The sequence below is a fragment of the Penaeus japonicus genome, unplaced genomic scaffold, assembly GCF_977035675.1.
Source record: "Penaeus japonicus unplaced genomic scaffold, GWHDUDI00000001_assembly GWHDUDI00000019, whole genome shotgun sequence".
NCBI lineage: Eukaryota > Metazoa > Arthropoda > Malacostraca > Decapoda > Penaeidae > Penaeus > Penaeus japonicus.
In genome coordinates, this window is record NW_028234421.1 from 17,572,836 (window position 1) to 17,588,245 (window position 15,410).

Sequence of the window (15,410 nt, forward strand, 5' to 3'; positions counted from 1 at the left end):
ATGCTAATGTTTCAGTCTCCTTCTTCAGGCTACTGCAATCAGCAGAGCCTGACTGATGGGGACCTCCACAGTTAGCACACTTGAGTGTCTTTTCCGTGCATTCAGTGGTATCGTGATCTCCAGTACATTTACCGCAAGTGAATTTGTTAGTATCCTTATCATTGCATCTTAATGAGGTGTGTCCAAATTTTTGGCATCTATTACACCGCATTGGCTTTTGAATGTAAGGTCGTACTTGAACAATCTCATATCCGATTTTGACAGTACTTGGAATTTTATTTGAAGCAAAGGTCAAGAAACACAATCCGGTCTTTGTTCGCGCATTCCCATCTTTCTTGGTCATGCAATTTACGTCCACAACGTTTTGGTCATTCATGGCATCAAGAATTTCGCTTTCTTCCATTGTCCTCAAATCCCTGTGAAAGATTACTCCCTTACAGGTATTTGGGCCAACAGGAATAGTTACTTTTACTGTAATGTCATGAATCTGCGTCAGCTTAAGTAAATCGTTAACCTGAGACTTAAATTGCACTTTCACAAGGAGGCTACCATCTCGCAACTTTCGGACAAAATCAAAACTGCCTCCCACTTGACCATCAAGGACCTTCTTAATGATAAAGGGGTTGACATTCTGCAAGGATTGATTTTCTTTCATGCAACGGATGTTCACGCACCTTGCGTTCTGGGAGGGATATTAATGTGTCGTCTGGGTCGGTCATTGGTCGGGGTTCCATTACTGGTCAAAGTGGTCTTAGAAAGGGTCTGAGTCGCCCCTCCTCCTTGGGGAGGAGGAAGGGTAGCCGGGGAATCAATCATACTGGGTGTCGGACCAGGTCCGAACCCTGGGCCAAAGCCCGTTGTCCTGAGGGGACTACCTTTTCCCTTAACTGTTGGATCAACCTAATCCCAATAGCTAAGAGAGGATAAAATAAAACAAGTCTTACTGTTAATCGTCCTCACCCCCCCTTAGTGGAAGCCTGGTTGCGTTCTCCAGTACCAACTAAGGGATCGGAGTTGTGTGTAAGACACCTTCCAACCGCCGAACCTGCCTAGTGCGAGGGACGGTAAGTTGGTGCCCACCCCCCAAGCGAATACAGGAGCTCACAAGGAGACTCCCGTAGGCTCAGGAAAGTCACACAGAAATATGGAAAAAATTTAGGAGGAGAGAAAAGTTGCGCCCAAAGGACGCCCCAGACTACTGGGCCTCCCTACCCAGGGGTCACAGCCCGTAAGGGCTACCCTGAGGTAGAAGAGTGCTGCGGGTCTGGGGTGGGGGCCAACTACTTTTACTGTAGTCTCGTGCTACCTTCGAAACAAAGCACTGAAGGTGCAGGCAAGGCACAAAAAGTGCAAAAAGTCTGAATACAGCGTTTTACTCGACTGTTTTACTTTATGGAAACACAGAAACAGCTAATGCCGAGCAAGACCAGAGGCCCCGGAACCCAGGGTGTCTCCGATGTCACAAGACTTATATTTTAGTTGTTGCTGTGTTTTAAGGGAACAAGGTTTGAGGCATAAAGAGTCTCATACACGAGTGTCGATCCAGCTTGCTTGCTTGCTTGTTGGATTTATTGGCTATCAACCAGCGGCACAGGCCAAGGTTATTAAGCCAATGATTCCATTTTATTTTATCAATCTATATAAGGTCATAAAGTTTTGTCTCCTTTAGAAAAGTGATTACTTTTTGAATTATTTTTTCATTATTTGACAATAAATTTTTGATGTTATATTCTATATTTTTAATTTGAAAGTAATTTTTGATGGTTTGTCTATTATTATTGTATTTGCAACATGTTATTAATATGTGCGCCATTGTGAGGTTGTTGTTGCAATGGTCACATTTAGGAGGGAAATTTTTTTCTATATAGGGAGTGAGGTGAGTCAATCTTGTTGCATTGACCCTTATTCGGGCCAACACCACCTCCTCCCTTCTAATTTTCCTGTAGGCTGTGTCCCACATGTAATCTCTTCTTTGTCTTGAATGTGTGTATTGTGAGGTCGGTCCACTCACTTTGCCACAGGAGATGGATTTTTGCTTTTATAAAAGAGACAAAACACCTGAGATCTGTATGGATAATACCAGGCTCCAGATCGCCAGTCGACCCGGCTAGTTTGTCAGCCTGTTCATTACCATGGATACCCGAGTGTCCAGGTACCCATATCAGTTTGATTGATTTATTGGCACTATGCATTTTACGAATGATATTACCCTGTATTTCATTATAGGTGGTTTCTAGTGATTTAATGGCTTTAATTGAACTTAACGAGTCTGAAAATATGACTATTCTATCGTGGGTCGTCGATAGGGCAAAATCTAAAGCTTTATCAATTGCAAATAATTCGGCAAGAAAGATCGATGTATGATTCGGCAATCGAAATCTCAACTGACATTCAGTCGACCATACACCCGCTCCCACACACTCGTCTGTCTTGGACCCGTCGGTATATAAATGAAAAAAGGAAAGATGTTTAATTAGGATCTCTCTGAACCTCTGGCGTACCTCCACCTCCGACACCGTGGCTTTGGCTGATGGTAGCCAGTCTACAACAGTAGAAAAATTGGGTGTTTCCCACGGTGCTATATTTGATTGAACCAGGGTATCGATGGTAGAGAGATCTATACCGACTTTTTCTGTGAGGTCATGGAGTCTATTGCCCAGCGGCTTCCCGCCGCGATACTGGGGCCCTACCTGCCGGCGCAAAACATCCCTGTTGGGATGTTGGGGCTGCCTGGCTACCTTTGCGGCATAGGTCAGCGCAAGCTGGCCGCGTCTAAGACGGAGGGGAGGTACTCCCGACTCTACCTCTAGGCGCTCGGTGCGAGTGCACATAAGGGCTCCAAGACAGACTCGTAAACACGCATTCTGTACTACATTCAAACCTTTCAGAGTTGAGCTCGTTGCCGAGCCATACACGATTGACCCATAATCTACTTTAGACCTAATCAGGGATTTATATAACATCAGTAAAGACTTTCTATCAGCTCCCCATTTGTGTCCAGAAATGCACTTTAATAAATTAAGTGCTTTTTGACATTTATTCTTTAACTGACCAATGTGGTCTTTCCAATTTAATCTACTATCAAAGAGTAGTCCAAGAAATCTAGCTGAATTTTGAATAGGTATTGGATGGTTGTCTAGAGTTAGCCTGATGTTGGGCTTTCTCCTATGTGTAAAAACCACGCCAATACTCTTTTTAATGGAAAACTTAAAACCCCACTGGAGGCCCCAGTTATGAATCATATCCAGTGCCAATTGGATCTGATTTGCCGAGAACTCTGCATTATTGCTGGAGTGCCATAATGCACAATCATCGGCGTACAGTGAGTATTTAAGATTCCGAGGAGGAGATGGTAAAATGTCATTTATTACACATAAAAATAATGTGGGAGACAAGACACTTCCTTGTGGGACCCCGTTTGCCTGGACAAAAATGTCCGAGAAAGTGACGTTGTCAGAAAATAATTTGACAGAAAACGTTCTGTCAGAAATGAAATTTTGGATAAAACAAGGCAAGTTTCCACGTAATCCGAAAGCATAAAGTTTTCTGAGTAGGCCATGTCGCCAAGTCATGTCGTAGGCTTTTTCTATGTCTAAAAATACTGATATCAAAAAATGCTTTTTGGCAAATGCCTCATGAATGTGACTTTCCAGTTTTACTAGCTGATCGAGAGTTTGGCGTCCCTTTCGGAAGCCGCACTGCTCGTCAACTAGTAAATTTCTGGTATTTAAAAAATGCAATAGCCTACTATTAACAATTCTTTCCATGACCTTGCATAAGCAACTTGTCAACGCAATTGGGCGGTAAGAGATGGCGGATCTGGGATTTCCCCCTCCTTTCAATATGGGAATGATGTGGGCGAAGTGCCATGAATTTGGAAAAGTCTGGCTTTTCCAAATATCATTGTACACTTCTAGCAACTTAATCATGTCATCATGATTAAGATGCTTTATCATCTCCTATCGAATCTCATCGGGGCCTGGGGATGTTCCTCTACAGGCTTCTAGGGCTCGGACAAGCTCATTCATTGTTAGATCTTTATTGTAATCAAAGTTATCTCCTGTGGCAAAGTGAATTGGTTGCAGCTCGGCTGCTTCCTTGGTGGTCAGGAATGCAGGGTTGTAGTTTTCCGAGCTGCTTGTATAAGAGAACTGCCTGGCGATTGTGTTAGCAATGTCTCTAGGTTCATCATAATTACTTCCCTCATGAATTATATTTCTGATCTTATTTGATGACTTTTTCCTATTTATTCTATTTGCTGTGGACCAAACCTCTGATAAGTTGGTGTGGCTGGTAATCGTAGAGACAAAGCTTCGGCAGGAGGCTCTGTTGGCTTGTCTGATTGGTCTACGAGCCCTAGCGCTCGCTTGTTTGTATTTGCGAAAGTTCTCGTTGGTGATATTATTATGGAAAAGCCTGTAGGCCCTATTTCGTTCACATAGCGCCCTGCGGCAATCTGGTGTCCACCATGGAACTCTATGCTTAACGCTATCTGTCGAAGTCTTAGGTATGGTTGCCATTGCTGCATTTATAATACAATTTTGAACACTGTTTACTTTATCTTCAATGGTTTCTCCAACAACTTCGAGCTTGACGCTCCTTGTGAAGGCGACCCAATCTGCTCTTTTTACGTTAAATTTGGGTGCTGAAGGCGTCCTCGAGGTGTCGCATGAATATTGAATACAAATAGGAAGGTGATCGCTTCCCAACGAGTCGTCAATGGTGTGCCACAGGCACTTGGCTGCTAGTGTTGAGGAAACCAGTGATAGGTCTATAAAGCTCAAATTACCGGTATTATCGTCTATTCGCGTTGGACTACCATCATTTAGAAGAACCAGATCAGAGTCGTTGATCAACTTAACTACTTGCTCACCTCTACCATTCACCCGTGGGGAACCCCATGATGTATGACGAGCATTGAAATCTCCTAGAATTAATTTATTGTTTGGCAGACTGTCCTGAATAGCAAAAAGCTCATCATAGATTAACCTTTTATCAGGTGGACAGTAAGCTGAGCATATAGTCAGATACGTGTTATTGAATTTTACTTTGCATGCGACGTGTTCCAAAGTAGAATTAATCGTCACTTCAATGAAAGGGAGATTCTGGTGGATGTACATGGCGACTCCGCCTCCACCCCTTCCCTCTCGGTCTTTTCTACAAAGATGGTAGTTTCTTAGCGATACGACCTCGTCAGAGACTTGGTCGTTTAAATGGCTTTCTTGTAGTACGATAATATCGGGAGCATAGGACGAGGCTAATAATCTAAGAGAGTTTACTTTTGATCTAAGACTTCGACAGTTCCATTGTATGATGGTATACGCGTGGATTACGTTTTATGGGGTTTGGAAGTGCCTTGTCCGGTGGTTTTTATTTTCTTTTTTTGGGAGGGAGGCGCCTCCTCCTCTCCCTCGCTTCCCGAGGGCCTCTCTCGGGAATTTTTGGAGACAGTAGTCTCCATGGCCTGCTCCCCTCCACCAGAGAGACGCCCGGCGGAGGATGATCTGCTCTTACGAGCAGAACTACCACCAGACGAAGTTCTAGTGGGGGTCGCCTGGACGAGAAGGTGCGATCCGGATTGTGATTTGGTATCGACCTCCTTAAGATGCTGTTTTTGCTGGGTTGATTCAGCAATTTCTTTAATTGTCTTATTCAATTCTTTAATCTGATTCATTAAGTCCTTTACCGTTTCTTTCAATTCTGCAATTTCCTGGTCCTTAACTGCGAGCTGCTGATTAACACTGCTTGCACTGGAAACAGTGTTAGTTACTGCTGAGGCGTAAGAAGTATTGGGTTTGCTTGTCAAACCTTCCACTTTCTTCTTGGCCTCACGGTAGCTAACATCGTGTTCTCTCATGTATGCTAATGTCTCAGTCTCCTTCTTCAGGCTACTGCAATCAGCAGAGCCTGACTGATGGGGACCTCCACAGTTAGCACACTTGAGTGTCTTTTCCGTGCATTCAGTGGTATCGTGATCTCCAGTACATTTACCGCAAGTGAATTTGTTAGTATCCTTATCATTGCATCTTAATGAGGTGTGTCCAAATTTTTGGCATCTATTACACCGCATTGGCTTTTGAATGTAAGGTCGTACTTGAACAATCTCATATCCGATTTTGACAGTACTTGGAATTTTATTTGAAGCAAAGGTCAAGAAACACAATCCGGTCTTTGTTCGCGCATTCCCATCTTTCTTGGTCATGCAATTTACGTCCACAACGTTTTGGTCATTCATGGCATCAAGAATTTCGCTTTCTTCCATTGTCCTCAAATCCCTGTGAAAGATTACTCCCTTACAGGTATTTGGGCCAACAGGAATAGTTACTTTTACTGTAATGTCATGAATCTGCGTCAGCTTAAGTAAATCGTTAACCTGAGACTTAAATTGCACTTTCACAAGGAGGCTACCATCTCGCAACTTTCGGACAAAATCAAAACTGCCTCCCACTTGACCATCAAGGACCTTCTTAATGATAAAGGGGTTGACATTCTGCAAGGATTGATTTTCTTTCATGCAACGGATGTTCACGCACCTTGCGTTCTGGGGAGGGATATTAATGTGTCGTCTGGGTCGGTCATTGGTCGGGGTTCCATTACTGGTCAAAGTGGTCTTAGAAAGGGTCTGAGTCGCCCCTCCTCCTTGGGGAGGAGGAAGGGTAGCCGGGGAATCAATCATACTGGGTGTCGGACCAGGTCCGAACCCTGGGCCAAAGCCCGTTGTCCTGAGGGGACTACCTTTTCCCTTAACTGTTGGATCAACCTAATCCCAATAGCTAAGAGAGGATAAAATAAAACAAGTCTTACAGTTAATCGTCCTCACCCCCCCTTAGTGGAAGCCTGGTTGCGTTCTCCAGTACCAACTAAGGGATCGGAGTTGTGTGTAAGACACCTTCCAACCGCCGAACCTGCCTAGTGCGAGGGACGGTAAGTTGGTGCCCACCCCCCAAGCGAATACAGGAGCTCACAAGGAGACTCCCGTAGGCTCAGGAAAGTCACACAGAAATATGGAAAAAATTTAGGAGGAGAGAAAAGTTGCGCCCAAAGGACGCCCCAGACTACTGGGCCTCCCTACCCAGGGGTCAGCCCGTAAGGGCTACCCTGTGGTAGAAGAGAGCTGCGGGTCTGGGGTGGGGGCCGACTACTTTTACTGTAGTCTCGTGTTACCTTCAAAAGTAAAGCACTGAAGGTGCAGGCAAGGCACAAAAAGTGCAAAAAGGTCTGAATACAGCGTTTACTCGACTTTTTTACTTTATTGAAACACAGAAACAGCTAATGCCGAGCAACACCAGAGGCCCCGGAACCCAGGGTGTCTCCGATGTCACAAGACTTATATTTTAGTTGTTGCTGTGTTTTATGGGAACAAGGGATGAGGCATTAAGAGTCTCATACACGAGTGTCGACGAGTGGTGAAAGATCTCATACACGAGTCCTGGGTATTTATGGGCCCCCTTCCAGGGAGGGAGCATGTGGTAGGCCCTCCTTCCAGGGAGGGAGCGAGTAGTAGGCCCTCCAGGGCAACGCCATCTCTTGGCGCCGCTTCCCCCTCGTGGCGACAAAGGGGAGACTCGTGCATTGGTCCTGGAGGGATGGCTGGGGCGAAGCACATCACTACATCATTTCACACATCACGTACTCGAAACATCTACAGAAAATCCACATGCATGTATTGTACAGTATCAAGGAGGTATTATCAAAGACATGGGGATGATGACTTAATATTTCTTGCCCATATTTCACACTGATCTTTCCTATATGTATTGAAAAAAAAAATAAAAGCATCCGGCGTTATCTGCAGCATCCTTTTATGCAATAATTGGCAATCACCCCAATCATTCGCTGCCTTACTTCCAACTCTTTCGCGAAATACCTCTGCCCACACGCTTGTGCCAACCTATGCACTTGGGCCACCAACAACATGCCCGAACCATCACCGAAGGGCGAAAATGCCCAACATTTCCTGATTTTTATTTCATGTCTCATCAGGCCGTTTAAGGAGTATTTTGAAGGTGGTTTACAGCTAAAGTTATGTAAACATAAACTTTTTAAGGCCTTATCTGCAGCGTCATTATCTGCAATAATTGCCAAAAACTCGCAATTATTTGCTGCCGTATTTCAAGTTTCAAGTTGGGCGTATTTTTATGTTCATTCTCAGGGCAGACTGGTAATCAAAGGCTATTGAAGTATATAGTCACAATTAGAGTAATACGTTCGAATTTGTTTAGATTGAATGGGCAGCAAAGGCTCTCTTCAGAGAAAACTGAAGTAAATCAAGCCGGTAACTCATGTAAAACAATAAAATACCTGAGTTTAATTTATTTACAGTGATAACCTATAATGTTTGCAAATAATAATAATTTTGTGTGTTGTGCGATATCCATTTTAAACACGACTTCTGTAATACACGCACAATATGCGAGGATAACTTTTGTTGTAATGAAATTATCATGAAAAGTATAGCATTCCTAGGTGAATAAGCCTAGAATAAATTTTGCTTTGATTGATGTGTCATGGAATGCATTCTATATTTGCACAAATAAGATCTATTTACTGACTGCTAATCTGCACAACTAGTTTTTTGAAGAAATAAACTTTTTTCATGCTTAAAGTAGGATGATGTTAACATACTCAGATTCACATTCCGATATGAATTATTAAAGCAAACAAGAAATGTATTTTATGAACTTAAAAGTGTTTTTCATCAGAAGAAGCAAATAACTATAAAAAAAAATGTTTTTCAAAGGCGCGCCACACAGGCACGGGTCGCTCTGTGAGCGTGACGGCTGGTTTTGTTCAAGCGGTACGACACTTTCGCTGTCGTACGTCCGACAGTGCCCATGAAGTGAAATGATTTCAAGAAATTGACGCTGCAGATAAGGCATTTAATTAGATTAAAATAAGTAGCTTGACATATATTTCAATACTCCAATTCATAAATTAAGATGTAATACAAATACCATCATATGTAGCTTTGATAAATGGGCGATAAATATTCATTAAGACCCGTCCACACCAGGATACTTTATTTGGAAACATTGTTTCCAAACTGTATGCAAACTGTTTCCGAAACCTTGTTTCCAAACAGTTTCCAAACTGTTTCCAAACAATGTTTCCTGTCCACATCTCATTGTCGTCATGCCTGTGATGAGTGTAGAAGTTGCTGCAGCAGCCTTTGTATTTTACTTCGTACTGTTGTTAAAGTCAAGGAAGGACAAGAAAAAGAGAAAGACATGGGTGAGAAAGTTTTTAGAAAAAGGGTCCGTTCACGGTAACTTGCTTGTGGAGGAATTGAGACTAGATGGAGCAGGTTTCATCAATTTTCTTCGGATGTCCACTAGTGACTTTGAGATACTTTTACGGATGGTGGCTCCGAAAATATCTCGAAAGAATACAAAATACAGAAAGGCTATTACACCCGACATCAGATTGGCTATTACACTGAGATATTTTGCAAGTGGAGATTCCTTTACTAGCCTCATGTACACCTTCAGGATATCGAAGCATACCATCTCAACTGTGGTTCCTGAGGTCTGTGAAGCTCTGATCTCAGCACTGAAAGGTTATATTAAGGTTAGTCTCTGTCTCTCTCCTTACATTAGTGGCATTTAAAAGCAAAATGAAAGGTGTGCTTACTAAAGGAAAAAAAACGTATTGCTGTTGGAATCAGTATTCACAATAATTACTGCTTGCACTTGGTGAAGGAGAGCAACTTGGAGTAGAGGCACCACTTGGGTTGGTAAAGTACTGGGATGCCTTGCGATGGTGCCACTGGCAATCCTGAATACATGTGTGGTGTATGTGAACTGCGCTGGGGGTATTGAGTCGCGCCATCCCCATAGTACCCCATTTCCAAGTTGAAAATTAATTCATTAATCTTATGCTGTGCCATTGATACCTCACGCTTACTTCTCCCGCAGCCTCTCAGTTTATGGGTAACATTTTCACCGAACACATGATACTCATCCCGTGTAGTGACATATTCTGTTAGAGACTTCATCGAGTGAAATGCTTCCTTCACTTCGTCAGCAGGTCTTTTTTTAGCCGACGAGCAACGGGGCTGTGAAGTGCTTTGAGGTGTTTCATCTTGATGAAACACTGTCGTTAATGTTGTTTTTGCTGTTAATGTTATTTGTTGGCTGATTTGTTACTATTATTACGTTATTGATGTCATTATCATTGTTATTTATCCTTATTATTGTCATGGTTTGCAGTTGTGACTGTTCCTGGTGTTATTATTATCATTATTTTTTTAAGAATAATCTGATAGTCTTTCATTTCACACCCCAATGCGTTGGGTATTGTATCATCTCTGGAGAGAGAGAGAGAGAGAGAGAGAGAGAGAGAGAGAGAGAGAGAGAGAGAGAGGTTACTATTAAAAGCTACCCATGGTCATTCTCCTCCTTATCGCATTATTCCAATAACAGGGGAATCATATTGTGTGTGCATGTGCTATATTTCACTGAATAAGTATATTTCTCTTCAGATTCCTGCTACGGAAGATTCAAGAATCAGATGGGTTCGCCCACAGATGGAACGTTCCACACTGTACTGTATTGGCGCAGTAGATGGGAAGCACGTTCAGATGCAAGCTTCAAAGAGTAGTGGCAGCCTTTTCTTCAACTACAAAGGGACACACAGTATTGTATTCATGGCGTGCGTAAATGCAGATTACCAGTTTATATATGCAGATGTAGGATGTCAAGGCAGAATTTCGGATGGAGGTGTGTTCAAATATACAAGTCTGCATGAGAAACTAGAGCAGATCCGGCTCAGGCTACCTCCAGAGCAGCCACTTGCAGAGGGACGAATTCCTGTGCCATACCTATTTGTTGGAGATGACGCCTTTGCTTTGTCACGTTACTTACTGAAATCATTTCCAGGAAATCTAGAAAGGTCTACCCCTGAAAGGATCTTTAATTACAGATTGTGTAGGGCACGGAGGATAGTAGAAAATGCGTTTGGAATCTTGTCATCTAAGTTCAGTGTATTTCTAAAACCTATTGGTTTACACCCGGGCAAGGTAGAGAGTGTTATTCTGACATGCATATATTTGCATATTTTTCTACGCTACGATAACTACAGGATCGTGGAGAGCAGAAAGTAATGCATGTGAAGGGTTCATTGATTTGCAAAATGTACCACGAAGGAGTACTGTGGTTGCACAGTATATAAGGAAGGAGTTTAGAAATTACTTTGTCTCAGCAGAAGGACGCATTCCTTGGCAGGATAATTATGCTTAGTAAAACAGTGTGCCTGAAATCTGGCTGTAAATGTCTGTTGTGCATTGGTTTCAGATTAAATTGTATATGTGCATAAATGCCATCTCTTTGTTTACCTACTTTTACAACAGTTATTATGTTATATTAATAATAATAATAATAACATAGGCTTACTTCTCTCTCTGGTGTGTCTGTTCACCGACTTCCTGGATTCTTGGCCTTGCAGCAAAAACAGGAGGGCCTGTGAGGTCTCCGACCTCCTACCCGCTCCCCCCCTTATCCTGATCCATGCCCTTATTCCTTAGTCTCCCCTTTTACCGCTTTCCTCGTCCTTACCTCGTTTTCATAGTTTCCCCTTTACTAGCATTCATACCTACTCCTCTTTCCACTACAGCTTATGTCTATATACCTTCCCTATCCTTATCTTTTATGCCCCTCGTTTTCTCTTCCCTACTTCTTCTTGTCTCCCTATTCTCTCCTTTTCTTTATTCGTTTCTGTTCACTTGCCCTCGTTTTCTTTTCCTTGTACTCCTTCCTTATTCCTTTTCATCGGTCAGAACCTTTCTTGCTATCTTCCCTTTTCACTTTCCACTTTTTCTCATCTTCTTACTATCTGTAACTCGGTCTATTCCTACCCTCTCACTAGCTTCCGTCTTTCCTGTTTATTCCCTCGTTTTCTCTCGCTCGCACACTTTCCACACTCCTCCTTCGTTCATCTTTTCGTTCTTCATTTTCCTTTATCTTCATTCGCTAACGCCTGTTATTTACTCTCCACTTTTAATTTCGTGCTAACTTCTCCCTTTCTTTTTCTTAGTCTATTTTATCTCTTCTCTTCTCTTGCCTTCTGCTTGCTTTCCTCCTTATCCCCTCTCGACTTACCGTTTCACTTGTTTTCGTTCTGTTTCTCTCGCTTACACTCTCCTACTCGCCTCCTCCTGTACCCTACTCCCCTACCCTCCCCTCTGCCTAATCCCGAATCCCGAATCCCGAATCCCGAATCCCGAATCCCGAATCCGAATCCTTACTTGAAATTAAGGTAATCCAGAGGGGCGGCACTCAAGCACTTCGGAGATGATTCCCGCCCACGCAAACAATACACTACTTATTGCTGCAAGACCATGTAGTTTATTTTGTACAAATAAATGGTTTTTATGTTTTATACAATTAGTTCCTCATTGTGTTTTCGAGGGGTTCGAACCCCTCGGGTGCGGATAAGACTGCTGAACAATTCTCTTTTTATCGATTTTTATTAAGTTCTTACCAACTTTTACGTACGTCTTAGCTGTGGATGGGTATTTTATATCTACCTTTTTTATTTTTTTACATAATTTTACTGAATTAGTTTTATAGCTATTTATTTTCGTAATGGAAATTCCCACCACGCCTCTTATTAAACTCTTTTATTATAATTGATTTTATTTGTTGTATTAAATACTTTAATTTTTAAATACTTACTGATTTTATTATTTATTTTTGCTTTTACTTGTCTTTTGAACTGTGGATATTTTAATTTCTCATTTTTTACTTTCGATCTGCCATCGATCTGCCACGTCACCAGTCTTATTTCTTACTTTATTAATCAGTGGGACGTCTTTCAAGTGATCCATTTGTATTTAACATTACGTTATAATCATGTTCTATTTTTGCGCTTTGTTTTATAATTTATACTAAGTGTTTTATTGATAAGTTACGTGGATTTTTGTGTTCATTATTTTATTTTATTTTACTTTGCCATTTTGTATCCTTTTTATATGACTTTTACTTGTATTTACTTTTAATTAAACCTTTTTTGTAATTGTATATGTTTTATGAGATGTGATTACTTTTATTGTAAAATAATTTGTTGCCACGTTGGCGCCTACGGCCTGTATATAAAGCGCTCCAAATAAACCAAGAACGGGAGTTGTCTCTGGACTCGGTGTTTGTGTACTTACCCCCTGGATTACCCTGGATTTCCCTGTGGCGACGCTGGAGCAGCAAAGAAAGGTTGTGTTTGACCCTTTTACATGCTAGATAGGGATAATTGCTGGACGTGCTTTGTATGTTTACTTAGAAGACATAAATACGTTACTGGCCAGCCCAGCCAGAGATGCCCTCACATATGTTCCTTTTAATTTGTTACTTTTGAAGGAGTCTTGCCTTTCTTTTTATGTTTTTGATACTTTTATTAATTTACTTTTTAAACTCCTTTTTACGTCAGTCAATTTGACCTTATTTCTCATGCTTTTATTATTTTATTACAGGCGTTTGTAAATAGAGGTGGCGAACACACGTAACCAGACCCATCTTAATTGGGACTTGTACCTGGGGTGTGGGACGAATAAGTCTCCCCACGGGGAAGTGAACGGGCCCCCTCCCTCTTCCTTTCGGCCCTAAGCCGCCATCCGCCGCTTCGGCGGGTGATTTTTCGGGCTTCCCCTTGACATTACCTTACAGGCCTCGTAACCAAACCAAGCACACTTCTTTGGGGAAGTTCCACTTCTTTTCAGTGAAGTTAGTTTCATATGTTCCCTCCTGAACTGTACTTTGAGAGATTTTATCTTCTTTTCTGTATCAATAACACTCACAGAATCTTTAGTGGCTATTTCCCTCAAAGCATCCATCTTCTTCATTCTATTTTTATAGTCTTCACTTGTAACATCCCACAATACTGGGGATGAATGGAGTAATTCAATTAATTGTAGAGTTTTTTCTGTTAACCACATGGTCACTCCAAGCCTCGTGCGGGTACTGAGTGATTCATTGTCACCACGCGCGCGAAAACGCACACACACACACACACACACACACACACACACACACACACACACACACACAATGTTTCCCATTCTGGATGGGAAACAGATACACGTGAAATATTGTTTCCAAACTGTATGCAAACTGTTTCCAAACAGTTTGCATACAGTTTGGAAACAATGTTTCCAAACAAAGTATCCTGGTGTGGACGGGGCTTTAGAATCCTTTGACTTGGATTACATTCATTCTTGAGATCGTAAAAAATCAAAATTTGCCTAGTGCTTGATATGGAAAATATATACACAAGAGCAAAACGTGCACTGGGTATATTTTTGTATTTATTCTTACAGCAGACAGCTAATTAAAGGCTATGAAAGTATATAGTCACAATCAGAGTAAGACGTTCATGTAAACACAATAGAGTTTAGTTTAACTACAACGTTAACCTTACATTTTTAGCAAGCAATTTGTGTCGTGTAATATCCATTTTCAAGACTGCTTCTGTAACCTTATTAAATCGCCAGTGTGAAGGATGACTTTTACGTGTCGAATAAGCAAAAATATCATAAAGCTAGAATACATTTTGCTTTAATTGATGTGCAATGTAATGTATTATATTTGCACAAGATCTATTTACTGACTGCTAATCTGCACAATTGCTGTTTGAAGAAGTAAACTTTTTCATGTTCAAACAAATGATGTTAACACATTCACCTTGACTTCGTATTCCAATATGAATGATTAAACAAACTAGAAACGAGGTATTTGCCGTGGGACTAATACTGTATCAGGCATTAAATCAAATTACATATACTATTTGACACAAACTGCCCTAGCCCCGAATGCCTTGTGAACTCAGTGTTTTATTAAAGGAAGAAGAAAATAATTGTAAAGAGTATCATTTCAAAGGCAAGTCACCGAGGGTGGGGTCCCTCTGTGAGCGCCATGGCTGGCTTTGTCCAAACGGTACGACACTTTTGCTGCCGAACACCCAATAGTGTCTAAACTCCGACCACCAAGTTGAGTTTAAGCCCTCATGTATATTGAGAACAAAGAAATAATCCATAAGCAAGGCCAAAAAATAAAAACTTTTAAATGAAAATAGGTGTAAACTTTTCCATTCAAACTGCGTCTGTTTCTTCGATTATGCTAATGTTCGATAGAATAATTAGGCATGTAATATGATAACTATGAATAGCATGAACTTAAAAATCAATTATAAAACATGCAATATGATAAATAAACCACTCTATGGCTGACAAGAAAGAAAAGTTATATCTCGTTGTTTATAATCAGGAAATATGATGTAACGAGTGTTTTCAGGTGACGAGGTCTACTAAACGTTGCTGTATAGCATAAAGGAAATGACATTTCTCTGACTATATAAGACTCGCGAATTATACGACGTTGTTAAATATCTCTCACGAGACGAGAGAGAGAGGGAGGGAGATAGAAAAT

The 15,410-nt window shown here is 41.5% G+C and overlaps 1 protein-coding gene across 1 annotated transcript; it reads right to left on the reverse strand.

Annotated features, from left to right (window-relative positions):
- Positions 1-1,410: 1,410 nt before the first annotated feature.
- Positions 1,411-13,959, reverse strand: LOC147469770 (uncharacterized). Its single transcript, XM_086547122.1, has 9 exons — positions 13,655-13,959; positions 11,391-11,457; positions 10,735-10,750; positions 9,681-10,133; positions 9,265-9,549; positions 7,846-8,017; positions 7,277-7,344; positions 7,165-7,180; positions 1,411-1,485 (listed from the first exon to the last, which is right to left on the reverse strand). Exons 1-9 carry the CDS (start codon positions 13,919-13,921, stop codon positions 1,411-1,413), a joined length of 1,419 nt encoding a protein of 472 aa, XP_086403248.1. The 5' UTR covers positions 13,922-13,959.
- Positions 13,960-15,410: the final 1,451 nt, after the last annotated feature.